This window comes from Myotis nattereri (assembly GCF_964212035.1).
Source record: "Myotis nattereri genome assembly, chromosome: 3".
Lineage (NCBI taxonomy): Eukaryota > Metazoa > Chordata > Mammalia > Chiroptera > Vespertilionidae > Myotis > Myotis nattereri.
In genome coordinates, this window is record NC_138077.1 from 59,260,197 (window position 1) to 59,287,048 (window position 26,852).

General features: G+C 40.0%; 1 protein-coding gene and 1 pseudogene across 2 annotated transcripts in view; both read right to left on the reverse strand.

Moving 5' to 3' along the window:
* The window catches only part of STXBP5L (syntaxin binding protein 5L), a 233,931-nt gene that overhangs the window by 68,776 nt on the left and 138,303 nt on the right, over positions 1-26,852 (reverse strand). Inside the window, exons 20-21 of the mRNA XM_081086880.1 lie at positions 22,863-22,934; positions 3,641-3,706 (exon numbers count right to left, since the gene is read on the reverse strand). Coding sequence (XP_080943006.1) covers positions 3,641-3,706; positions 22,863-22,934 — 138 coding nt within the window. The remainder of the gene's footprint in view (positions 1-3,640; positions 3,707-22,862; positions 22,935-26,852) is intronic.
* Positions 11,718-18,447, reverse strand: LOC308516099 (nucleolin-like; annotated as a pseudogene). The gene has a single exon. The product of its transcript is annotated as a nucleolin-like (transcript).

Below are 26,852 nucleotides of genomic sequence, written 5' to 3' on the forward strand. Positions count from 1 at the left end.
CTATCCACCCTGTTCTGTTCATGACAGGAGAAGGCGCCCTAACCCCCTGATCGGCCCTGCTCTGTGCGTGACAGGGGGGAGCTTCCCAACCCCCTGATCGGCCCTGCTCTGTGTGTGACAGGGGGCAGCGCCCCAACCCCCTGATTGGCCCTGCTCTGTGCGTGACAGGGGTTGGCGCCACAACCTCCCCAAAGACCTTGCCTTGAGTGTGACAGGGGGCGGTGCCCCAACCCCCCAATCGGCCCTACCCTGAGTGTGACTGAGGGTGGCATCACAACCTCCCAATCCGCCCTGCTCTGTGCATGACAGGGGCCGGCGCCCCAACTCCCCAATCGGCCCTGCTCTGAGCCCGACCAAGGGTTGCACCTAGGGATTGGGCCTGCCTTCTGCCACCCGGGAGCAGGCCTAAGCCAGCAGGGCGTTATCTCCCGAGGGATCCCAGACTGCGAGAGGGCACAGCAGGGCTGAGGTACCCCCCTCTCCCCCCCGAGAGCACAAATTTTTGTGCACTGGGCCTCTAGTATATTTAATAGTCCGAAACCTCACTCTACTTTACTTGTAGTTTATTGGGCTAAAAAGAAGTTTGAGATCCATGTAGAAAATCAGTTATAAAATGATTACTGGCCTCCAGCTTCTGTAATTTCCAACCTTTCTTACTCAGATATATGTGTGTCAATGTTTTAATCTCTTTTTAGCACAGGGATGAGGGTCTGAGATCCCAAAATAGATACTGAGAGGTCAAATAACTACTGAAAAAAGTAATATTTAAACAAATTTCACAAAGCCATGGTTCTCAAGTGGTTCAAAGACCATTAGAACTTGTTAGAAAGGCAAAGTCTCAGGCCCCACTCTAGACTTACTGAATTGGAATCCAGCTCTGGCATTCAGCAATCTGTGTTTTAACAAACTATACAAAATTCTGACATAGAGTTAAGTTTCAGAACTACTTCATTAGGAAACAAGTGAAGAAAACTTTTGGCTCTTAAATACTATGTATGCATATAAAGGGGATATATACCCAGAAACAAACAAAATTATTATTAGTCAGACCTAATGAGCTGTTTATTAGTGTATAAATCAAGGAGACTTATTAGGATGCTGCTTTTCTTATTTTTTCAAAAGTTAGAATGTATTCCAAATATTCTAGTTTCTCTTAATTCTATATATGTGTATATGTACATATACATATATATATATCTGTCATTCATAAGTCATTTAAACATTTTAATTGTTTATATTTTCATTCTTTTCTACCTCTAGAGATAAGCTTCATGAGTTTTGTAGACGACTGTTAAAGTCTTAAATTTGCTTTTTTCATAGTTATACTTTAGTTGTATGAGACTGGGCTAAAAAGTCTGCATTTATCCCATGTTTTCCCTGATAATCTAGATTGGATGCAGTAAGTCCTATAACAATAGCAAGAGATTGTAGAATGTAGTTTTATGTGTATGTGTTGCTATGGTATTCTGGAAACAGTATTGGACACATTCACCTTTGTGGACTTAAAAAGACCCCTTCATATACACACTTATTTTTCTTTTTCATGGTAAATGAATGACACAAACAAATATTGATTATTTTCAATATTAAATAAGATAAATTAAACTCTGTTGGCACTTTCCCCAGAAAAATATACTTCACATATTATAACAAATATAATATATAATGATGAAAAAGCTTTTAAAAGAAAAAAAAATCTCTTAATTCCTCAATTAGGATTATTTATAATTTAAAGTTGCTACGAAAGAAGAGCAGAACCTGACCAGCAAACCAGTCTCAAGCCACTGAAATGATCAATTAATTTTATTAGTCAATCATTGCTGTCCCAACTAACAGAATTCAAATGTATTCAAAATCTTTCTGATTTGGAGCAATCTAGTTGATTGCATGCAAATTCCTCTGAGTCTGCCAAAAAAAAAAAAAAAAAATTAAAAATGTGATGGTGGTGTTTCCAGAACTGCTCTAACATTAATAAAAGAAGAAACACCAACCCTGGCCAGGTAGATCAATTGGTAGCATTGTCTCAGTACACCAGGCTATGAGTTCAATCTTCTGTCAGGGCACATACAAGAACCAATCAATGAATGCAAAAATAAGTGGAACAACAAATCGATGTTTCTCTCTCTCCCTCTAAAAAAATCAATAATAAAAAAGAAGGAATATCATAGGCAGAGAGGGCTAAAAGCAGGATGTCTAACTAGAAACCACAGCAATTATCATAATTATGAAATACTGTAAGACTTATCCCTGAGATTGAGAATAAGGAAAACGTGTTTGCTAACACTATATCTATTCATCATTGTATTGGGGGTTCTAGCTAATTTCTTCCTTTAGAAAGAAGAAATAGAACTGTCATTTTAACAGGGGGTATAATCAGATGCATAGGTAATTCAAAAGAATTTACAAGTTATTGGAGTTAAATAAATTTATCAAGTTTCCTGGATATAAATTTAATATATAAAAATTAGGATGGACCTAGAAAACATTACGCTAAATATAATAAGCCAGTCAGAGAAAGACAAGTAACATATGATTTCATTCATATGTGGAATTTAATGAACAAACTGAACTAACATGCAAAATAGAGAAAGACTGAGAGAGAGCAGGCAGACAGCTCTGATGTGGGGGGGGGGGGGGGCTTAAGGGGTGGAGGGATTGAGCAAAAACAAAAGAGAGATACAAATGTATTGATTATATATTATGTCATAGACTAATCTATGCATTACCTATGGGGAATGTTTCACTCATTGCAGGAATACATAGGTGAACCTAGTGTGTGCAATGCTTGTAATCTTCTGTGAAATATATTTTTAAAATGCCATTAAAAATAATGTGGAAAAAATTAATTGTATTTTTATATTCTAGCCCCAAAAATAAGAAAAATAAATTTTAAAATTTACAGTATAAAAAATTAAATACAAAGGATTGAATCCAATGAAAGATGTGCAAGACCTCTACAAAGAAGACTAAAAATATTTCTGAATGTAAAGAAAGTAAAGAAGAGATAAATGGAGAAATACCAAGTGGAAAATTCAATACTGTCGAATGCTAATTTTGCACAATTAATCTATAGATCCAATGAAATTGCAATCACTATCCAACATATTTGTTTGTGTGCAAACTAAATGTTTCAAAAAGCTAACACAAAAGACCAAGAAGAACTATAACATTCTTTAAAAAGAACCACAAAAACAAAATTGAAAATCCTATACTATCAAAGAGATGAAGGGAGAGGGAGAGAGAGATAGAAGCATCAATGAAGAGAGAGAAGCATCTATCAGCTGTCTCCTGCACACCCCCTAGTGGGGATGGAGTCTGCAACCAGGGCATTTGCCCTGACCAGAAATTGAACCATGACTTCATGGTCGATGTTCAACCAGCAAGTCACACCGGCCAGGTTAAAATGTCTTTAAAAGTATTGCACTAATATCTCTGATGTTAATTTTTCAAGAAGCCAAAATATTTTTACAAACATTTATTTCTATTTAATTTTGGAATCAAATTTGCTTATGGTTAATTACAGAAACTGAATTAACACCTTACTAAAATAACAAATCTTACATTATAAGAATTCTGAAAATAAAGCAGTAGGTTTTGACAGTGAGTTAGCAGAAGCCTGAAAAATACCACTCATGTTTACCTGAAGTGGGAGACTTGCAGCGCTCAAGTTCCAGGGGGACTGGACTGTCATTCAGCTCAGTTAAACCTGAAAATAAAATGATAAAAAAATAAGGTAAAATTTGCTAACACTTTGTACATAATTCTTAATTCCTACAAGTTTTAAAGTTTTCCTTGTGAAAACTACTTTTCTATGCTCATTTATGACCATTTGTGTTCATCTTTTTAAGTTAAAATACAGTTGGCATAAAATATTAGTTTCAGGTGGTTGACATTTATATATCATAATTACAATGTGATCACCACACTAAGTCTAGTAATCATTCGTCACTGTGCCAATCCTCTCTTTGGCAACAACCATTAATTTGTTCTTTATTTTTATTTTGTTTTGTTTCTTCATTTGTTTTAATTTTTAAAAAATTCAACATATATATGAAATTAGGTGGTATTTGTCTTTCTCTGGCTGACTTATTTCACTTAGCATAATATCCTCTAGGTCCATGCATATTGTTACACATGGCAGGATTTATTTTTTTATTGTTGAGTAATACTCCATTGTATATATGCCACACCTTCATCCATTCATTTATCATTGGACACCTAGGTCGCTTCCATATGTTAACTACTAGAGGCCTAAGTGCATGAAATTTGTGCACTCAGGGGGGAGGGTCCCTCAGACCAGCCTGTGCCCTCTCGCAGTCCAGAAACTCTCAGGGGATGTCCAACTGATGGCTTAGGTCCGCTCCTCACAGGGACATCCCTAGCACAAACGCAGCTCCTGCACTGTGTGGGATTGGGCCGAGAACAGCTCTCTGATATCCCCCTTGGGGTCCTGAATTGCTAGAGGGTGCAGGCCAGGCTCAGGAACCCCACTGGTGCATGATCGGGGTTGGGGAGGGACATGGAAGGTTGGCCAGCTGGGGAGGGACTGCAGGAGGGCTCCAGGGCATGTCAGGCCTGTCTCGCTCAGTCCCAATCGGCTGGACCCCAGCAGCAAGCTAATCTACCAGTCGGAGTATCCGCCCCCTCGTGGTCAGTGCATGTCATAGCGAGCAGTTGAACGACCTTAGCGTATCACTGGCATATTATGCTTTGATTGGTTGACCAGACGACCCGACTACTGGACACTTAGCATATTAGGCTTTTTTTTTTCTTTTTTTAATTGTTTTATTGCTTAAAGTATTACAAAGAGTATTACATATGTCTCCTTTTTTTCCCCACCCTTAACAATCCCCCGGCCGCCCCTATCCCCCAGTGTCTTATGTCCATTGGTTATGCTTATATACATGCATACAAGTCCTTTGGTTGATCTTTTACCCCCCGCCCCTCAATCCTCCCTGGCTTTCCCACTATAGTTTGACAGTCTGTTTGAGGCAGCTCTGTCTATCTATTTTTGTTCATAAGTTTATAATGGTCTTTATTATCCATGAGTGAGTGAGATCATGTGGTATTTTTCCTTCATTGACTGGCTTATTTCACTTAGCATAATGCTCTCCAGGTCCATCCATGCTGTTGCAAATGGTAAGAGCTCCTTTTTTTTTTTTTTTAATTAAATCTTTATTGTTCAGATTATTACATTTGTTCCTCTTTTTTCCCCCCATAACTCCCCTCATCCCAGTTCCCGCCCCACCCTCCACCCTCACTCCCGCCCCACCCTCCGCCCTCACTCCCCACCCTCCGTTCTCATCCATAGGTGCACGATTTTTGTCCAGTCTCTTCCCGCATCTCCCACACCCCTTTCCCCCCCAAGAATAGTCAGTCCATTCCCTTTCTATGTCCCTGATTCTATTATGATCACCAGATTATTTGTTCACTTGATTCTTAGATTCACTTGTTGATAGATGCATGTTTGTTGTTCATAATTTGTATCTTTACCTTTTTCTTCTTCTTCCTCTTCTTAAAGGATACCTTTCAGCATTTCGTATAATACTGGTTTGGTGGTGATGAACTCCTTTAGCTTTTCCTTATCTGTGAAGCTCTTTATCTGACCTTCAGTTCTAAATGATAGCTTTGCTGGATAAAGTAATCTTGGTTGTAGGTTCTTGGTATTCATCACTTTGAATATTTCTTGCCATTCCCTTCTGGCCTGCAAAGTTTCTGTTGAAAAATCAGCTGACAGTCATATGGGTATTCCCTTGTAGGTAACTGAGTTTCTTTCTCTTGCTGCTTTTAGGATTTTCTCTTTGTCTTTTGCTCTTGGCATTTTAATTATGATGTGTCTTGGTGTGGTCCTCTTTGGATTCCTTTTGTTTGGGGTTCTCCGTGCTTCCTGGACCTGTAAGTCCATTTCTTTCACCAGGTGGGGGAAGTTTTCTGTCATTATTTCTTCAAATAGGATTTCAATATCTTGCTCTCTCTCATCTTCTGGCACCCCTATAATTCTGATGTTGGTACGCTTGAAGCTGTCCCAGAGGCTCCTTACACTATCTTCGTATTTTCGGATTCTTCTTTCCTTTTGCTTTTCCGGTTGGGTGTTTTTTGCTTCATCGCATTTCAAATCTTTGACTTGATTCTTGCGCTTCTCTGGTCTGCTGTTGGGAGCCTGTATAGTATTCTTTATTTCAGTCAGTGTATGCTTAATTTCTAGTTGGTTCTTTATCATAACATCGAGGGTCTCATTAGATTTCTTGTAGATCTCATTAAGTTTATCGGCAGCTTCTAGACAGTTCTTGAGAGACCTTAAAAGTGTGGTTCTGAACCCTATATCTTCCATTGACAATTTTGTCCTGTTTGTCTCTGCATTTTTTTTTATGCTTTCTTGGTGCACCCCCTAGTGGTCTTTGTGTGCAGTCTTGTTGTAGTTAAGCCTTGATTGTTGTAGTTAATACTGGGGGGATTTGACCTCCAGGACAACTGGCTATGAGAGTCAGCTGTGTCTGCAGTGGGAAAACTTCTGTCCTCTGGGGAGGTGCTAATCTAGCCTTTGCCTGAGGCTATCTGGAAAATGGCTCTGTGCAGGGCTTGGCGGGGCGGGTTGCACTGGATCAAACAGGGCAGGCGGGAGCGAGCAGTTATGGCTGCTCTCAGTTCAGTCCCTAGGTGCTCTGCCTCACAGAGTCCCAGCAACCGCTGCAAACCTTGGAGAGAAAGCTGCCTTTGAGTTCCGACTGAAGCCAGACAGTCCCGATTATCCCGTTTGTGTCTGGGTCCCTAGAGACTCGCCCAGATCTTGAGCTCAGAGTCTGAAACTCCCTCCCAATTGAAAACAACAACCGCGCCCTCAGCCGCCAGCCCGCTCCGCGCGCGCACTCCACACCTGAGTATTTCACTTCAGCACTGCGCCTCCTCTGAGTCTGGGTATGATATTCTCTTTCCTCCTAGTTGTAGAATTTCCACTCAGCCAGCCTTCCTGTGGTTCTGGATGATGTTCGTTCCGTCTTTTAGGTGTACCCTTGAATTGGTTGTTCAAGGCAGCAATCTCCGGCGTTAACCTATGCCGCCATCTTGGTTTCTCCCCCCACTCCTTTTTTACAGCAGTGTAGTATTCCATCATGCAGATGTACGACAGTTTTCTAATCCATTCATCTACAGATGGAACTTAGGCTGTTTCCAGATCTTAGCTATGGTGAATTGTGCTGCTATGAACATATGGGTGCATATATCCTTTCTGATTGGTGTTTCTGGTTTCTTGGGATATATTCCTAGAAGTGGGATCACAGGGTCAAATGGGAGTTCCATTTTTAGTTTTTTGAGGAAACTCCATACTGTCTTCCATAGGGGCTGCACCAGTCTGCATTCCCACCAGCAGTGCCTGAGTGTTCCCTTTTCTCCACATCCTCTCCAGCACTTGTCGTTTGTGGATTTGTTGATGACAGCCAGTCTGACAGGTGTGAGATGGCACCTCATTATTGTTTTGATCTGCATCTCTAGGATGATTAGTGACTTTGCGCAAGTTTTCATATGTCTCTTGGCTTTCTGAAAGTCCTCTTTTGAAAGGTGTCTATTTAGGTCCTTTACCCATTTTTTGATTGGATTGTTTATCTTCCTTTTGTTAAGTTGTATGAGTTCCCTATAAATTTTGGAGATTAGGCCCTTATCAGATATGACATTGGCAAATATGTTCTCCCATGCAGTGGGCTTTCTTGTTGTTTTGTTGATGGTTTCTTTTGCTGTGCAGAAGCTTTTTATTTTGATGTAGTCCCATTTGTTTATTTTCTCTTTAGTTTCCAATGCCCTAGGAGCTGTATCGGTGAAGAAATTGCTTTGGCATATATCTGAGATTTTGTTGCCTTTGGATTCTTCTAGTATTTTTATGGTTTCCCATCATACATTTAAGTCCTTTATCTAGCTATATTGAGTTTATTTTTGTGTATGGTGTAAGTTGGATGGTCTAGTTTCATTTTCTTGCATGTATCTGTCCAATTTTCCCAACACCATTTATTGAAGAGACTATCTTGACTCCATTGTATGTTCTTGCCTCCTTTGTCAAATATTAATTGAGCATATTGGTTCGGGTTGATTTCTAGGCTCTCTATTCTATTCCATTGATCTATATGTCTGTTCTTGTGCCAATACCAGGCAGTTTTGAGAACAGTGGCTTTGTAATACAGCTTGATATCTGGTATTGAGATCCCACCTACTTTGTTGTGTCCCAAGATCATTGCAGCTATTCGGGGTCTTTTTTTATTCCAGGTGAATTTTTGGAGAGTTCCTTCTAGATCTGTGAAGTATGCCGTTGGTATTTTAATGGGAAGTGCATTGAATTTATAGATTACTTTGGGTAGTATTGACATTTTAATGATGTTGATTCTGCCAATCCAAGAACATAGTATGTTCTTCCATCTGTTTATGTCTTCCTCTATCCCTTTTTTCAGTAGTTTTCTGAGTAGAGGTCTTTTACCTCCTTAGTTAAGTTTATTCCTAGGTAGCTTAATTTTTTTGGTGTGATGGTAAATGGGACTGTTTTTTTAGTCTCTCTTTCTGTAAGTTCACTATTGGTGTATAGAAATGCCATAGATTTCTTGGCATTAATTTTGTATCCAGTTACATCGCTAAATTCATTTATTAAGTCTAATAGTTTTTTGATGGAGTCTTTAGGGTTTTGTATGTATAATATCATGTCATCTGCAAATAAGGACAGTTTTACTTCTTCTTTTCCAATTTGGATGCCTTTTATTTCTTCTTCTTGTCAAATTGCAATGGCTAATACTTCCAGTACTATATTGAACAGGAGTGGTGAGAGTGGGCATCCCTGTCTTGTTCCTGTTCTTAGGGGAAATGGTGTTAGTTTTTGTCCATTGAGTATGATGTTGGCTGTGGGCTTGTCATATATGGCTTTTATTATGTTGAGGTATGATCCTTCTATTCCCACCTTGCTGAGAGTTTTTATCAAAAATGGGTGTTGGATTTTGTCAAATGCTTTTTCTGCATCAATTGATATGACTATGTGTTTTTTTTTCTTTCAATTTGTTTATGTGATGTATCACGTTTATTGATTTTCGGATATTGTACCATCCTTGCATCCCTGGGATAAATCCTACTTGGTTGTGGTGTATGATCTTTTTGATGTACTGCTGGATCCGATTTGCTAAGATTTTGTTGAGGATTTTGGCATCTATGTTCATGAGGGGTATTGGCCTGTAATTCTCTTTCATTGTGTTGTCTTTACCTGGTTTTGGTATTAGAGTGATGCTGGCTTCATAGAATGAGCTTGGAAGTGTTCCTTCCTCTTGAATTTTTTCTAGTAGTCTGAAGAGGATAGGTTTTAGTTCTTCCTTGAATGTTTGGTAAAACTGCCCTGTGAAGCCATCTGGTCCTGGGCTTTTGTTTGCTGGAAGCTTTTTAATGACTGCTTCAATTTCTTACATAGTTATTGGCCTATTGAGATTTTTAGATTCTTCCTGATTGAGTTTTGGAATGTTGTATTTTTCTAGGGATGTATCCATTTCCTCCAGGTTGTCTTGTTTGTTGGAGTAGAGTTGTCCATAGTATTTTTTAACAATCATTTGTATTTCTGTGGGGTTTGTTGTTATTTCGCCTCTATCATTCCTGATTTTGTTTATTTGGGTCCTCTCTCTTTGCTTCTTGGTGAGCCTGGCTAGAGGTTTGTCAATCTAGTTTATCCTTTCAAAGAACCAGCTCTTGGTTTCATTGATTTTTTGTATTGTTTATTTGGTCTCTATGTCATTTATTTCTGCTCTAATCTTTATTATCTCCTTCCTTCTGCTCACTCTGGGCTTTCCTTGTTGCTCTCTTTCAATTCTTTGAGTTGTAGAGTTAGATGATTTACTACCATTTTTTCTTTTTTTTTGAGATAGGCCTGTAGAGCTATAAACTTCCCTCTCAGGACTGCTTTCATTGTGTCCCATAGGTTTTGGATTGTTCTGTTTTCATTGTCATTAGTTTCCAGGATGTTTTTAATTTCTTCTTTGATCTCATTGGTAACCCAATCAATATTTAATAGCATGATATTCAGCTTCCAAGTGTTTGAGTATTTTGGGTTGTTTTTATTGTAGTTTATTTCTAATATTATGCCATCGTGGTCTGAGAAGATACTTGGTATGATTTTAATCTTCTTGAATTTGGGGAGACTTTGTTTGTGACCCAATATGTGTTCTATTTTTGAACCTGTCCCATGAGCCCTTGAGTAGAATGTATATTCCGTGGCTTTGGGGTGAAGTGTTCTGAAGATGTCAATTAAGTCCATCTGATGTAGTGAGTCATTTAGGATTGCTGTTCCTTTGCTGATTGTTTGTCTAGAGAATTTATCCAGTGATGTCAGTGGTGTATTAAAGTCCCCTACTATGATTGTATTGTTGTCGATCTCTCCTTTGATATCTTCCAGGAGTTTTTTTTATGTATTTGGGTGCTCCTGCATTGGGTGCATATATGTTTATCAGGGTTATATCTTCTTGTTGTATTGATCCCTTTAGTATTATGAAGTGGTCTTCCTTACCTCTTGTTATGGCCTTCACTTTGAGGTCTATTTTGTCTGATATAAGTATTGCTACCCCAGCCTTTCCATTTGCCTGAAAGATACTTTTCCATCCCTTCACTTTCAGCCTGTGTGAGTCCCTTCTAATGAGGTGTGTCTCTTATAGACAGCAAATGTATGGGTCATGTTTTTTTTTATCCATTCAGCCACTCGATGTCTTTTGGTTGGAGCATTTAGTCTGTTTACGTTTAAAGTTATTATTGAAAGGTACTTGTTTGTAGCCATTTCTTTTTTTGTGTGGCTGTTTTCTTTCTGAGATTTTTATTTCTTCTTTTTACACCAGTTCCTTTAGCATTTCTTGCATTGCTGGCTTGGTGGTGATAGACTCCCTTAGCCTTTTTTTTTTATCTGTGAAGCTTCTTATTTCCCCTTCAATTTTGAATGACAGCCTTGCTGGATAGAGTATTCTTGGATTCAGTCCTTTGCTTTGCATCACTTTGTAAATTTCTGTCCATTATTTTCTGGCCTGATGTGTTTCTGTTGAGAAATCATTTGATAATCTAATGGGAGATCCCTTGAATGTAACTTTCCATCTCTCTCTTGCAGCCTTTAAGATTCTCCCTTTGTCCTGAACATTTGCCATGGTAATTATGATGCGTCTTGGTGTGGGTCTTTTCGGGTTAACCTTGTTTGGGACTCTCTGTGCTTGTGTGATTTTTTTCTTCCCCACCTCTGGGAAGTTTTCTGATATTATTTCTTCAAATAGGTTTTCTAACCCTTGTTCCACTTTCTGTTGTTCTGGCACCCCTATTATTCGTATGTTGTTTCATTTCATGTTGTCCCATAGTTCCCTTAGGCTCTCCTCCTGTCTTTTAATTTTTTTCTCCAATTGCTGTTCAGTTTGGGTGTGTTTTGTTTCCTTGTCTTCTAATTCGCTAATTTGGTCCTCCACTTCTCCTAATCTACTGCTGAAACTTTCAATGGTGTTTTTTTATTGCAGCTATATCACTGTTCATTTCTTCTTGGTTCTTACATAATTTATTGATTTTTTCATCTGTTTCTTCTTGCTTCTTGCATAAGTTGTTGATTTTTTCCTCCATCCGGTTTATGCACTCTAGGACCCTTAATCTGAATTCTTTTTCTGTCATATTGCATGCCTCTGTATCACTTAGCTACTTTTCTGACGAGCCCTCCTTTTCTTTCCTTTGGGGGTTTCTTTGTCTATCCATGTTTGATCGTACTGCCATATCTAGATTTTGAGTCGTTCAGTGGCTGCTCCTTGGATGGCAGTGGCTCCTCGGGCTGTGGTTGCCTAGGGCACTTGTGGTAGCAGCTGCTCCTCAGTTGGTAGCAGCTCCTCTGGTGGGTGCCGTTCACAGTTGTGGTGGCTCCTCTGGCTGGTGGGGGGAGGCTTCACACACAGCTGCTGTTCCTCAGACAGAGGGTGTGGTGATCAGGAGGCTGCTGTTCCTTGGATCTAGGCTTTTTTATATAGGATTGTAAGTATGCTGCAATGAACACAGGAATGCATATATCTTTTAAAGGTATTCTTTTTATTTCCTTCAGATAAATGCCCAGAGTGGAATAGCTGGGTTGTACAGTGGATCTATTTTTACATTTTGAGAAGTCTTCATAATGTTTTACATAGTGGCTGTATCCACTTGCAGTTTCACCAACATGTACAAGGGTTTCCCCCCACCACACACACACCCTCATCAATACTTATTTGTTGACTTTTTTTTCTAAAAGCCTTTCTAATAGGTTTGAGGTGATTTTTCATTCTGATTTTGATTTGCATTTACTTGATGATTAATGATATTGAGTATTTTTTTCATGTCCTTCAGTCATCTGTAGGTCTTCTCTGAAAAAATGTCTCTTCATGTCCTCTGTCCATTTTTTGATCAGATTGGTTTTGTTGTTGCTATTGTTTGTTAGCCATATGAATGATTTCCTTATATTTTTTTGGATATCCACCCTTTATTGGATATATGGTTCCTTCCTGTGCTGAAGCTTTTTATTTTGATGAAGTCTCATTTTGTTTTTGCTTTTGTTTCTCTTGCTCAGGAGGATATATTAAAATATATATTAGTAAAACTGAGGTCAAGTGGTTTTCTACCTCTGTTTTCCTCTAGGTGTTTTATGGTTTCAAGTCTTACATTTAAGTCTTTAATCTATTTTGAGTTTATTTTTATATATGGTGTAAGAGAGTGGTCCAGTTTCATTTTTTTGGATGTATCTTTCCACTTTCCCCAGCACCACTTATTAAGGACACTATTTCTCCACTGTATATTCTTATCTCCTTTGTGATAGATTCACTGGCCCCACAGGTGGAGGTTTTCTTTTGGTCTCTCTATTCAGTTCCAGTGATTTGTGTGTCTATTTTTATGCCAGTACCATAGTTTTTTTATTATTACAGCTTTGTAGTATAGTCTGAAATCACAAAGTGTGATATCTCCATCTCTGTTATTCTTTCTGAACATTGCTTTGGCTATTTGTTTGTGTGTGTGATTCCATATAAATTTTAGGATTATTTCTTCTAGTCCTGAGAAGAATGCCACTGGAATTTTTATAGAGATTGTACTGAATCTGTTGGTTGCTTTCGGTATTATGGTCATTTTAACAATATTAATCCTTCTATCCATGAACCAGGTATATCCTTCCATTTATTTGTGTCCTTTTCAATTTCTTTCTTTTCTTTTTTGGCACCAGAGTTTAGAACTTTTAATTTGTCCCATAGCTGCTGAAGCAAAATTATGATAAAACATTCTGCTTTCCTTTATATCCCAACACACAGACACAACTATTTGTAAGAAAAAAATGCTTTTATACACTGGAAGAAACAATATAAATTCAAAACATACAGATAAGGGTTAGCTCTATCACTCATCTCTTTAAAAAGTTTATACGAATATCCAGTCAAAACCAACAGGGTATCTCCTTTGAAATGTTATCTAAATGGATTTCCAAGTAGACCACAGGACTGTATACTGTCTTGTAATGTCCTTAGAAGGGTGTCATTGATCAGGTAACAGTAAAAATACCAGAGTCCTTTCTTTTTCAAATGGAAGAGGGAAAGACAGGGATAGAAGAAACCAGTTAAACTTCGTCTTCTTTCCTTATGGCTTATGGTCTCCTCCTCCTCCACCTCCTCAGAAGCCTGCTCGACCTCCAAAACCTCCCCGGCCTCTGCCACCAAATCCACCTCGGCCTCCTCTGCCACCACCTCTGCCTCCAAAGCCACTTTTGCCTCTACCACTACCCTCGAAGCCACCTTCACCCTTAGGCTTGGCCCAATCCAAAGTAACTTTTTTTCCATCAATTTCACCACCTTCCATGGCCTCCTTGGCAGGTTTGGCATCTTCCCTCTATTGAAGTCTACAAAACCAAACCCTTTGGAAGAGCTCGTATCCCAGTCAGTGACTATCCTTGCCTGGTCAGAGCCATCAAATGACTCTTTCAATGTCTCTTCTGTAGTCTCCTCAGACAGACCTTTGACAGAGTTTTGGATGGCTGGCTTCTTGCATTAGGTGATCTTCTCAATCCTCGCAATTCCAGAAATCTGCCCTCGATTTCTCTTTTATTACAGGTATTTAAAGCTTCTTTAGCATCTTCAAATGAAGCAAATTCTATACATGCATACCCTTTAGATTTTCCATTTTGGTTCTGGGGTACTTTAATAAAAGTTGCCTTCTCAAATACTTCCTGAAGGGTTTCGTCTGTTGCACTGTAGGAAAGGTTACTTAAAATCAGATTTTTTTTATTCACCACTCCAAGTGCTGTTCTTTCCACCTAAATGGTCTTGATTTTGACCTTTCCAGTATAGTACAGAGAAATGAATCACCCATCTATTTCTGTTCCTTGCTTTTCTTCCAAGGTTTTCTCTGCATCAGCTTCTGTCTTAAATTCAATATAAGCCATCCCTTTACTTTTTCCATCCTTGCTGACTGATCTGATCTCCATAGCATCTTCAAACACTTCTTTTAATTCGTCCTGAGTAACTTTATAAGGCAGATTTTTTTGCCAAAAGTGTTCTTGCATCTTGATCTTTTCTACTGTCTTTTCCCTTGGTTTTTCTAGTTTAATTTCATTGCCAAAGACTTTTAAGCCAGTGAGTTCTAAGGCTTTTTCCAGGTCCTCAGCAGATTCAAAATCCACATAGCCAAACTTCCTGAACACATCAATCCTGACATTCACAACAGCAAGATCATTTTTAGCAAAAACATCACTGATACCCATTTTTAATTCAAGAGCAGACTTGCTGAAGTTCAGGTTTCCAAGAAAGAGATTGAAAGCCATAGTTGCTTCTGTGGCTTCCACTTTCTGTTTCTTGGCCTCGGGAGCAGCTTTCTGTTTGACCATTTTCTTCTTTATTTTCCAGGTGCTTCTTTGACAGACTCATCCTCCTCCTCTTCATCCTTCTCCTCATTTTCCTCCTCTTCCTCTTCATCATCATCCTCTTCATCTTCATCCTCAGCTGTGCTCTTAGCCTTCACAGGAACAGCTTTTACAGGAGTTTTCTTGCCTTTGGCTGGTGCAATCTCCATAGGTTCTTCTTCAGTCATCTTCTTCATCATCCTCATCCTCATCCTCATCCTCACCTTCATCATCTGAGGCAGGATCAGCAGCAGCTTTCATCACTGCTGGCTCAAATTCATCAACCTCATCATCATCCTCCTCCTCTTCACTGTTGTCATCATCTTCCTCATCACTATCTTCCTTCTTGGCATTCTTGTCATTCTTTGCTCCCTTGACTGGGGTGGCTGCTCCCTTCTTACCAGGAGTTGCTACCAATACTTTGCCTGGTGTGCCTTTCTTCTTACCAGGTGTGGCTAATGCTTTGGCTGGTGCAACTACTGCCTTTTTGCCAGGGGTGACAACTGCTTTCTTGCCTGGTGTGGCAACTGCAATCTTTTTTGTTTGGGAAACCATCACCTTCTTTCCTGGAGTCGTGGTAGTCTTCTTGCCTTTTTTTTTCCCCCCGTGAGGAATGATAACCTCTTCTCCACTGCTTTCATCTTCTTCATCTGACATTTTATCTTCACTATCTTTTTCTACCTCCTTTGGAGGAAAAGCCATATTCTTGGGGTCACCTTGATTTTTACCAGCCTTTGCGAGCTTCACCATGATGGTGGCTTATGATGGTGGAGTGCTTGGCGGGTGAGTGGCACAGATGTGCCTAGAGGACTCAAATGGTGTTGATGTCGGCTGCTGGTACTGAAGAACCAGAGTGCATATGTTTTGCTACCAGCTAGAGCTCGAGACTCTCAATTTCTTTTTTCAATGTCTTATAGTTTTCTGAGTACAGGTCTTTTAACTCTTTTGATAAATTTATTCCTAGATATTTTATACTTTTTGGTGCAATTATAAAAGAGATATTCTTAATTTTCTTTTGATTATACATTAGTGTATAAAAATGCAATGGATTTATGAATATTAATTTTGTATCCTCCTACTTGAGTGAATTTCCTTCATTGTATTTAATTTTTGGTGGGTTCTTTAGGGTTTTCTATATATACTAGAGGCCCAGTGCACAAAATTCATGCATGGGTCCGGTCCCTTGGCCTGGACGGCGATCAGAGATGATCTGTGGGGTGCCTGGGGGGGCGATTGGGGGCCCCCGCTGGCACCCACCTTGGTTAGCCTGGCACCACCCACTCACCAGCCTGGCCACCTGCCACCACTGCTGGTCACCTCCTTCGGCACCACCCCGACTGCCCCACCATTGCCTCCAGTCACCTCACTCTGCGGGGTGACCAGCAGGGCAATCAGGGTGCCTCCGCTGGCTCCCACGTTGGCTGGCCTAGGGCCTGCATTGAGCGTCTGCCCCCTGGTAGTCACTGTGCATCATAGCAACCGGTTGTTCCACCGATCATTCCACTGTTCAGTCAATTTGCATATTAGGCTTTTATTATATGGGGTAGTATCATATCATCTGCAAATAGTGACATTTTACTTCTTTCCAATTTGAATACCTTTTATTTTGTTTTCTTGTCTGATTGCTGTAGTTACTACTTTCAATATTATATTGAATAATAGTGGTGAGTGAGCATCTCTGTCTTGTTTCTGATCTTAGAGGAAAAGCTTTCAGGTTTTCATCATTAAGTATGAGGTTAGCTGTGAGCCTTTATCATTTGGAGGTGGCAATTTTCATAATTTCAGTTTTGATAAGCTTCTGAAATTCTTGGTTATAAGACTCCTCTTCAGCTAGTTTCCAGTTGGTTATTCAGATTGATGGTTCTATAATTTAGTTGTAATTCCAGTTTGGACCTGGGAGGAGGCAAGTATAACTTCCACCTACTCTGCTGCCATCTTGTATCTCCAGCCTTTATCATTTTTGAGGTAAGTTTCTTCTGGTGTTGCCCCCTCGCCAGCCCTGCCTCCCTCTGTGGGGTGACCGGCAGGGTGATTGGGGGGCCCCTGCTAGCACCTGCATTGGCTGGCCTGGCACTGCCTGCTTTCCAGCCCTGCCCCCTCACCACTGCTGCCAGTTGCCTCCCTCTGCAGGGTGATCGGTGGGCCCCACTGGCACCCGCTTTGGCTGGCCTGGTGCTGCCCGCTTGCCGGCCCTTTCCCCCACCGTCGCTGCCAGTTGCCTCCCTCTGTGGGGCAACCAGCAGGACAATTGGGGGCCCCCACTAGCACCTACCTTGGCTGGCCTGACACTGCCCGCTCACCATCCCTGCCCCCCGCCGCCACCGCTGGTCAGAGCCTGCAGGCTGGGGGCAGCTCCTGCATTGAGCATTTGTCTCCTGGTGGTCAGTGCACATCATAGTGACTGGTTGTTCCACTGGTCAATTTGCATATCAGGCTTTTATTATATAGGATACTTGGCTTTTGATTCCTTCTAATGTAGTTTTCATTTCAGCTATTGTATTATTCCACTCTGATTATTATATTTTTCTCTTTTTTGAAGTCCTGAGTCCTTCTATTTTCAATTTTGTTGAGCATTCCTTATGGGGAGTTCTTTGAATTCTTTATCAGGCAAATCAGTTATCTCTGTTTCATTAGGGTTTTTCTCCAGGATTTTTCCTTATTCCTTCATTTGTGTCATATTCTTCAGTCTTCCCATTTTTTTTACTTTCTGTTTGTTCCTTTGATTTGGATGAAATAGCTATCTCTACCAATGTTGAAAATGTGGCCTCTGTATAGACTGTGCACCAGATGATTTTAGTCGTCAAGGCAGTGTGTGTGGTGACTGGTGTGCCACCTGGCCAGAAGGAGTAGCTTCCTGTGGAGTGGTCTGGTGTACACATGTGTGTAGTACTCCTCATTGTTCTGGCTGCCTATAGCCAGAAAGAACTCTGGTTAGGGCAGCCTGACATGTGCATGGTTCCTTGCTCTTTTGATCTGGGTTGTATTGACTGGTGTGTGTGCAGCATGCACTATTGTTTTAATTGTCTGTTACCCAAGTTTGGACTGGTGTGGTAGCCCTGTCTGCATGTACCATAGCACTTTGCTGGTTCTGCACTTTCTCCAGGCAGGACAGTCCAATGTGCTTGTGTAGTAGTGCTACACCAGTTCCATATTATCTCCAGGTGGGGCAGCCCTGAATTCACTCACAGAAGCACTCCTCTAGTTCCATATTTACTCTTGATTGGGCAGCCCTGTGTGTATGCACCATAGCACTTTACTAGTTCTGCATCTTCTCTTGGGGCAAGCCTACATGCATGGGGGCACTAGAGCACTTTGCTAGTTTCACACTGTCTCTGGGTGAAAGAATCTTGGGTGCACATCCCAGTGGATGCACAAAGCAACCCCCTGCCACACCTGCTAGGTCAATCTCAGAGTGGAGGGCTCCATGTGTGTGCACTATAATACCCTCCTTTTCCTGCTGGAGGTAGTCCAGGAGGGATTGCTGGAGATGCACTATAGCAGCCCTGCAAATCAGCCTGGGATCTGGATGGAGCTCCTGCCCGCTGTCCACATGCAGAGAAAATGTAAATAATGGTGCGTATTGGTTCCTATGGTCTTGGAGAGTTCCCTCAGCTCCCAGAGACCATTCATGGTTTCCCAGCCTTCTTTATGTGATCTCTTGTTTGTTGTATAGTAGCTGTTCAATTGGCCCTCAGTTTACTCTCAGGAGAAATTTCTCCAAATATCCAATGGTTCTTAGCAGGGGGTGAGCCCAGGTCCCCCTTCACCACAATCTTGGCCCCATGTCCCAACACTGTTCTTTTTTAAAAGCTGTTTTAGCTATTCTGAATCCCTCACATTTCTGTATGGACTTTAGAATCAGTTTTTCAATTTCTATTAAAAGTCTGAACCTTTTTTATTGGGATTGTATTGACATACAGATCAATTAGGAGAGAATTGACATCTTAGTACTATTAAGTCTTTGAACTGTAAACATGGCATTCTTCATTTTTTTAGGTCTTTTTAAACATTTCTCAGCAATGCTTTCTGGTTTTCAATGTATGGATGGGTATTTCACATCTGTTGTCTAATTTATGACAAAGTGTTTTCTATTTGATGCCATTATAAATGGTATTTTAAATTTTAAATATCAGACTTTTGTTGTGGGTAGAATGAAATAAAATTGATTTTCATTTACTGACCTTAAATTCATACATTTTGTTATAAACTCACTTATCTGCTCATTAAATGATTTGCTTAAACTCACTGATTAGTCCTAATAGCTTTTTTTGTATCCTTCATTACATTTTCTTCATAGATTTTGTTGTCTATGAAAAAAGACTTTAACTTCTTTTCCAATCTTTTATTTATTAAGATAACTCATATATTTTCTTGCCTGACTACATTGGCTAGAATCTCCAGTATAATGTTAACTAGAAGTGGATGTGAATTATAATTTTTTCTAGTCTGGCTGGTAGGAATATGCACTGTTGCCTTTGTTTCAGTGTTGAACACTATTTCCTCATATTTGTTGACACAGGTCTTTACCTGTCCCTGGTTAGTTTCATCATATGTACCTGTTAATCTACATTTTGTTTGAGGAGGAAACTATAGATCTCTGAAATCCCCTCCTTGTGAACTGTAGCTGCTTTGGTTTTCCTGTGTGTTTTTTTTTTCATCCCCATCTCGTCAATTCAGGGAGTTCACTGCTTTTATCCTGGATCTCCTCCTTCTGCTATAATCTAGAAACTCTCTTAGGGCAGTAATCAGGTGTGGTTGCAGGCTTCATTTTTTTAATCTGTTAGAGATTACTGTTTTTCATTGCAAGCTATCCTATGTCTTAAAAACATCAACAAAAAAGTTTTGTTAGGTCTGGTTTGTTTGTTTGTTTCAGGCACTAGATTAAATCTGGTCCCTGGTATTCTATCTTGGTCTGAAGTGGAAATCCAAACCTTCTTATTTCTTAGAATATCAGATCAGTGATGGCGAACCTTTTGAGCTCAGCATGTCAGCATTTTGAAAAACCCTAACTTAACTCTGGTGCCGTGTCACATACAGAAATTTTTTGATACTTGCAACCATAGCAAAACAAAGACTTATATTTTTGATATTTATTTTATATATTTAAATGCCATTTAACAAAAAAAATCAACTAAAAAAATGAGTTCACGTGTCACCTCTGACACGCGTATCATAGGTTCGCTATCACTGACTTAGATATTTCACCCTCAGATAGGCCTTCCTTCCCTGACACTCATTTTCCTCTTTCATAGCACTGCTTCCTTTTTTTTTTTCAATCATTACAGTGTATCTACAGAATGAATAAAATTTTTAAGTTACCATTTTTATTGGTTCTTCCTTGAGGTATTCCTTCCTTTTTATTATTATTTCTTTATCATACCCCACACACTGAAAAAAACCATTCAGTGAAAGAAGGAAAATATATACAGGCCTGAGACTTTTCAAAATCTTCATATATTTAACTTCTTTGTGGCTTGGTTCATTTTCTATTATAGTAACAACGTCTAATATTTATAGAAGTCCTTTTACAAACATCAACCAAAAAAAGTTCTAAACGTCTCTAAGAAGGTAGGCATTATTCTTTTTACTTTATAATTTTAAGACATCTCAAAGCCATTAAATGACTTGCTTAAAAAATGTAATGAGCAGATAATAGTAGAAAAGGCAGAAATGGATATAAACATTTTGATCCTGTATCTGTTGTTCTTTCTAAAGCATTTCATTGCTTCTACAAATCATAATCTGTAAAGTACAGGTTTCCTTTATAAAGATTTAGGGAAGTCGGCTCCTTGGAGCCTAACCTATGTTACAAGGTGGCCAGTGAAAGAATCCAGGAAAAGATTGCAATTGAGATATTTCTCAAAATGAAAAATATAAGGTTCAAAATAGAATATGGTATCACTTTGAGAACAAAATTGACATAATAAAATGTAAAAATGGATTTCTGATAACATCTTGTCCATTCTCTTTGTGAAAAAATAATTTTAAATTGTTTCATATTTTATATGTGACTTCAACAATTGTGGGTGAAAACTAAAAAAAAAAGTAGTTTCTGATTATAGAATAATGAAATTTGTTTACATTGTCTTTGAAACTTGAAGAGACACAGGATATAAAGTCACTTTTGCATTAGACAGGTCTTAGTTTGTTCTCACTTGTTCTGTGTAACTATGAGAAATTAATTTAATCTCTTTTAACTTTAATTTTCTCATCTATAAAGGAACGTACTAATAAATATCTATCTTCCTGAAAGAGTTATAATGACCACTAAATAATATAACACCCAAATTGCCAAGCACAATCCCAGAAGATAAAAGACTCAATAGAACTGAGTTAAGTTTCCCCAAATAGGGGAAAGTAATCAAGATATGCTTTTCTGAAAACTAGGAAACAATTCATGAAAGACTGTACACTCTCTCTATTATAATAAAATAAAACTATAGAAATGTAACCAGGTCTAATAGTTAAATTTAAAATTTATTTTTAAAAGCAATGAAATGCTTTTAAATCTCAGGGCTTGTCTCAGTCCCTATGAAGCCTACTGCAGGAAACTTGGAGGATCTCTTTAGGGCCTTGTAAGAATTTGATTTTACTTCTGTCTTGACACTTTAAAATTTGTTTTAAAAAAACTCTGATTTCTTTTGCAAAATTCCAGTGAACCCAGTACTACAGAAGCTATTTCTGCTCTCATTTGTCAAATGTGAAAAATCCCCTGACCCTTCTTCAGGTGAGCAGAAAGAGCCTGTTGTCATTCTCCATCTTGCTACTTTCAGCATTTACTTACTGAGCTCATACTTGTGCTGGGTGTAGAGGATATAAAGTAAGTAAACATACAACTAAATGGTTCAGATACTACTGTATACAAGCCTGTATACTGGAGGCATTTAAATAAAGGAATTGGTATAACAGAAAGCAGCAGAAACCAACATAGATATCAGTATTCTAGTCACAAGACACCAGGAGCAGAGGCAGTGAGAAGCACCCCAAAAGGGGGTGCTCTGCTAGAGTAGAAAACTAGAAAATAATTATTAGCAAAAATAATTTCTTGCTTCCAGAAAAATTTCAAGGACTTCACAGATACAGACTTCCTTTAGCTAGAGAAACAATAAAGGTTTAGTTTTTATAAATGATGTGATTTCATTAGTATCTACAAGCTGGTGAGGTCTGAAGAAATTAAAAATACAAACAACATACATGTGTCTGTACATTTTATACAAATGAAGCCATCTTTTATATATTGTTAAGGAACATGCTTTTAAACATAACATTGATTTACTATCATAAACATCTTATGTCAATAAATATTCACCTATAACATCACTAGTATCATTTGCACCTCTAAGCATACCCTCACTCCCCTCTTTTTCTGTATCAATTTTTAGAATTGCTCACTCTACCATCTTCAGATTTGCATTTGTTACCATGCTAAATAATAGTACTGACTCTTTTACTTGTGACCTTAACTCACCAACTTCACAGTGTTTGGTACATGAATCACTATAGAAATGTTTGTGTATTCTATTTTAAACCATCAGAAATTAGGAATACATAGCTATCTCTAAGAAATCTAATTACTTACAAAAAGGAAATACTGTGGCCTTGGTTAGAATAATTTTATAAAATGGTCAAAGGCACAAGGTTTCTAAAACAAGAAAGTATTCAATTATTATTGATACTGGTATATCAGGTTTTTTATTGATAAAAACACCATGGCTCAAAACAAAAGACAAGCGACTCTTGGACAAACAGGATGTGGTCTGCATGGTTTGAAATAAACACTAAAACAATGGATATGAGTAACTGGGTCATGACAATAATTATTTGAAATTTTTAAATAATTTTTATTAAAATAATCAGGCTGCACTTCCATAACAAAACAAAAATTTGCATGCATGGTGAATGTGTTTTAAAAAACACATTACTGAGCACATATGTACGAATTTAATGCAAGCATTATGACTTAAAATGCTATTTGCCTAACTGTAATAGAACTTACTCCGATAGGAAGTACGGATCCGTTTCGTTAAATCAGGATAAAAGTTAGACAGGCCACGCATGCAAAAGTTGTCTTTGGAACATGCCAGAACACCAGCATCAGCAGCAGGCAGGGGAAAGAGAGAGAAATAGTCTAAAGTGAAAGGAAGTGATATCATACCAGAATCTAGAACAGCCAAGATGAAGAAATTGCAGCAAGTTTAGGTAATCAAATTAGAAAGAAGATATTAAAAAAATAAGTCAATTAGAAAGTAAAATGTGATAGATGAATGATGAGAATGCTGTAGTAATTTTATTTAATTAAATATGCCATCTATTTTTATGATGTTTACCTTTGTTCTTTATGTAGTAAACTTATTTGGTTTGCAAATAATATGTTACCTCATAAATATCACAATGGTTATCTTTAATTTTCTGCATTAAAAATTAAGCTTAGGTACTTTAGTCTTTAATATTTTATTTATATAACAAAGTGAGTACTCATTTTATACACTAAATATGAAATTTATGACTTCATTACAGTTTTTCCTAATTTTAAAGTCATCAAAATTGTAAGATCTAATCATAAATGTTAATGCTCAACAAGATTAAATTAAGCAACAATTATATTATTTGTTATCCCACTGTGTATATCCAGCAATAACTTAGATACAACCAGAGAATCCAAAGCTTTTCTGATTGAATTGGTGCTTTCAGTATGTAAACAGTGCCTACTATCTTCTAACTTCTTTTTGCCCTTAAGTTCATAAACTTTCAAAAGTCAACCCCCTTTTTCCCAATCATGAGGGAATTTTATGATACATGCACACACAATTTCTCTTATTCTGTCTTATTTTCAAAATCAAGTAGTGGTTGAGACAGAACCTATTAAATTTGAAATTTCTAGCATTCCTAAAATATTGTTTAAAGTTGAGATTTCTAACAAAAACCAGGTTCTAAAAGAGAATTTCTGTGTTCCTGAAAAGGGTCAAACTTGCATTTTGAAGAGGATTGAGGTTTACAATAAACAGAGCTTCAGTATATCAAGTACTTTTTTTATTACTCTAAAAGGAAACTTCAGTCTTCAGTATCACATTCAGATGTTAAATTTAGAACATAACTACCATCATGCACTGTTTTTATTTTAAAATATTCTTGTATGAGTATATTTACTAAAGCCTTCCATAGTCTTCAATTGATTAAAACATTTTTTTAAAATACATTTTATTGATTTTTTACAGAGAGGAAGGGAGAGAGATAGAGAGTTAGAAACATCGATGAGAGAGAAACATCAATCAGCTGCCTTCTGCACATCTCCTACTGGGGATGTGCCCGCAACCCTGGTACATGCCCTTGACCGGAATCGAACCTGGGACCTCTCAGTCCACAGGCCGACGCTCTATCCACTGAGCTAAACCGGTTTTGGCATGATTAAAACATTTTTAAAAGAACTATCTAAAATGTAAAGAAACTGTATATTTTCTGTCTACTGATATAATACTGTTAGAGGCCCGATGCACAAAATTCATGCATGGTGGGGGGGGGGGGTGTCCCTCAGCTCGGCTGCACCCTCTCCAATCCAAGACCCCTCAGGGGATGTTTGATTGTGGGCAGTTGGACATCACTCTTGCAATCTGGGACTGCTGACTCGTAACTGCTCACCTGCCTGCTGGCCTGGTCGCCCCTAACGGCTGCTGCCTCAGCCCCCACCACTGTGGCTTTGGGTGGAAGGACATCCGGATGGATGTCTGGAAGATGTCTGGTCTAATTACCATATTCCCGTATATTAGTATACTAGAGGCCCGGTGCACAAAAATTTGTGCACTCGTGGGGGAGGGGGGTCCCTCAGCCCGGCCTGTGCCCTCTCGCAGTCTGGGACCCCTCGGGAGATAACGACCTGCTGGCTTAGGCCTGCTCCTGGGTGGCAGAGGGCAGGCCCAATCCCTAGGTGCAGCCCCTGGTCGGGCTCAGAGAAGGACCGATTGGGGGGTTGGGGCACCGTCCCCTGGTAGGGTCGATGGGGAGGTTGTGGCGCCACCCCGTCACTCACAGAGCAGGGCCAATCAGGGGGTTGGGGCGCTGCCCCCTGTCACGCACAGAGCAGGGACCATCAGGGGGGTTGGGGCTCTGTACCGTCACGCACAGAGCAGGGCCCATCAGGGGGTTGGGGCACCGCCACTCTCACACTCAGGGCAGGGCCGATGGGGAGGTTATGGCTCTACCCCGTAACACACAGAGCAGGGTCTGTGGGGGTGGGGGGCGGGTTGGGGCGCCGCACCCTGTCACACACTGAGCCGCAGGGCAATCAGGGGGTTGGGGAGCTCCCCACTATTAGGCACAGAGCAGGGCTGATCAGGGGGGTGGGGCGCCCTACCCTGTCACAAACAGAGCAGGGTGGATAGGGAGGTTGTGGCCCCGCCCCTGTCACACACAGAGCCGCAGGGCAATCAGGGGGTTTGGGCGCTGCCCCCTGTCACGCTGATCCCAGTGCCAGGAGGCCTCGCGGCTCCGCTGATCCTGGTGCTGGGAGGCATATTACCCTTTTACTATATAGGGTAGAGGCCTGGTGCATGGGTGGGTGCCGGCTGGTTTGCCCTGAAGGGTGTCCTGGATCAGGGTGGGGGTCCCCACTGGGGTGCCTGGCCAGCTTGGGTGAGGGGATGGCTGTTTGCAGCTGGTCACACACCCTTCAGGGTGGGGGTCCCCACTGGGGTGCCTGGCCAGTCTGGGTGAGGGGCTGAGGCTGTTTTCAGGCTGGGGGTGACAGAAGCTCCCAACCGCTCCTTTTTTTCTTTTTTCTTTTTTTTAATTCTGGGCCAGCTTTAGCTTTGAGGCTTGGCTCCAGCTCTTAGGCCTCCCTGTTGAAAGTAGGTTTCTGGCCTTTGCTTACAATGTTGCGATCCTGCTGGCTGAAGCCTGGCGGACTAAAGCAGGTTTCTGGGGTTTTGTTTAGCTTCTATATTTGTCACATAGTTGCTTAGAGTTGCAGCTCAGAGGCCTGCAGCTGCAGGCGGGGAATGTTGGTTTCCTCTGTCACTGAAGCAAGCAAGCCTCATGTTAGTTTCAAGCTGCCTAGCTGCCGGCCGCCATCTTGGCTGGCAGTTAATTTGCATATCTCGCTGATTAGCCAATGGGAAGGGTAGCGGTCATATGCCAATTATCAAATTATCATGTTTCTCTTTTATTAGATAGGATTATACAACATAAGTTTTAAGCTAGAATAGCATTAGTAGAAATGAAGACACATTTCATTAAAAAATGTATATTGGTTTAATATGATTCAAATCCACTTGTTTATGACAAAAATCAAGTCTTTAAGAATAGGATTGCTTGTCCTAGCTGGTTTTGCTCAGTGGCTAGAGCTTCAACCTGTGGATTGGAGGGTCCCAGGTTCGATCTGGTCGAGGGCACATGCCTGGGTTGCAGGCTCGATCCCCAGTAGGCCGTGTGCAGGAGGCCGCTGAGCAATGATTCCCTCTCATCACTGATGTTTCTATCTCTTTCCCTCTCCCTTCCTCTCTGAAATCAATAAAAATCTATTTAAAAAAATAAAAGAATAAAATTGCTTTGCTATCAAAGCCAAGTAAGGTGTGTCATTTGTTGTCCCTGATGAAGTCAGAGCAGCTCAGTTGCTAAGCAACTTTGCTGGGTTCTTATCAAATAAAATACATGGAGAAGCAACTAAACCCACCTTGCATTTAGGCTATAAAGACCAAAAGTTGGGGAGAACATAGTGTTCCTGGGGTAGGAGACAGTGAGGGTCAGTGGCTGGGAGGCAGGGAAGATGTGGGAATGCCCAGTGCCTGGAAGTATCAGAGGGTCTGGGATATGCAAATCTGCTGGGGGCGGGGTCAGGCTCTGGGCTCCCAGAGGTCAGGTCCAGAGGGAGGGCAGGGGTGTGGTTCCAGGGAATCCCCTTCCTGGGAGGCTCATCCTCCTCCCCTTAACCTCCAAACCTGTACATTTGGATAAAGTGGGTGAGAAGCAGGTACTCAATGCCTGGGCTGGATGC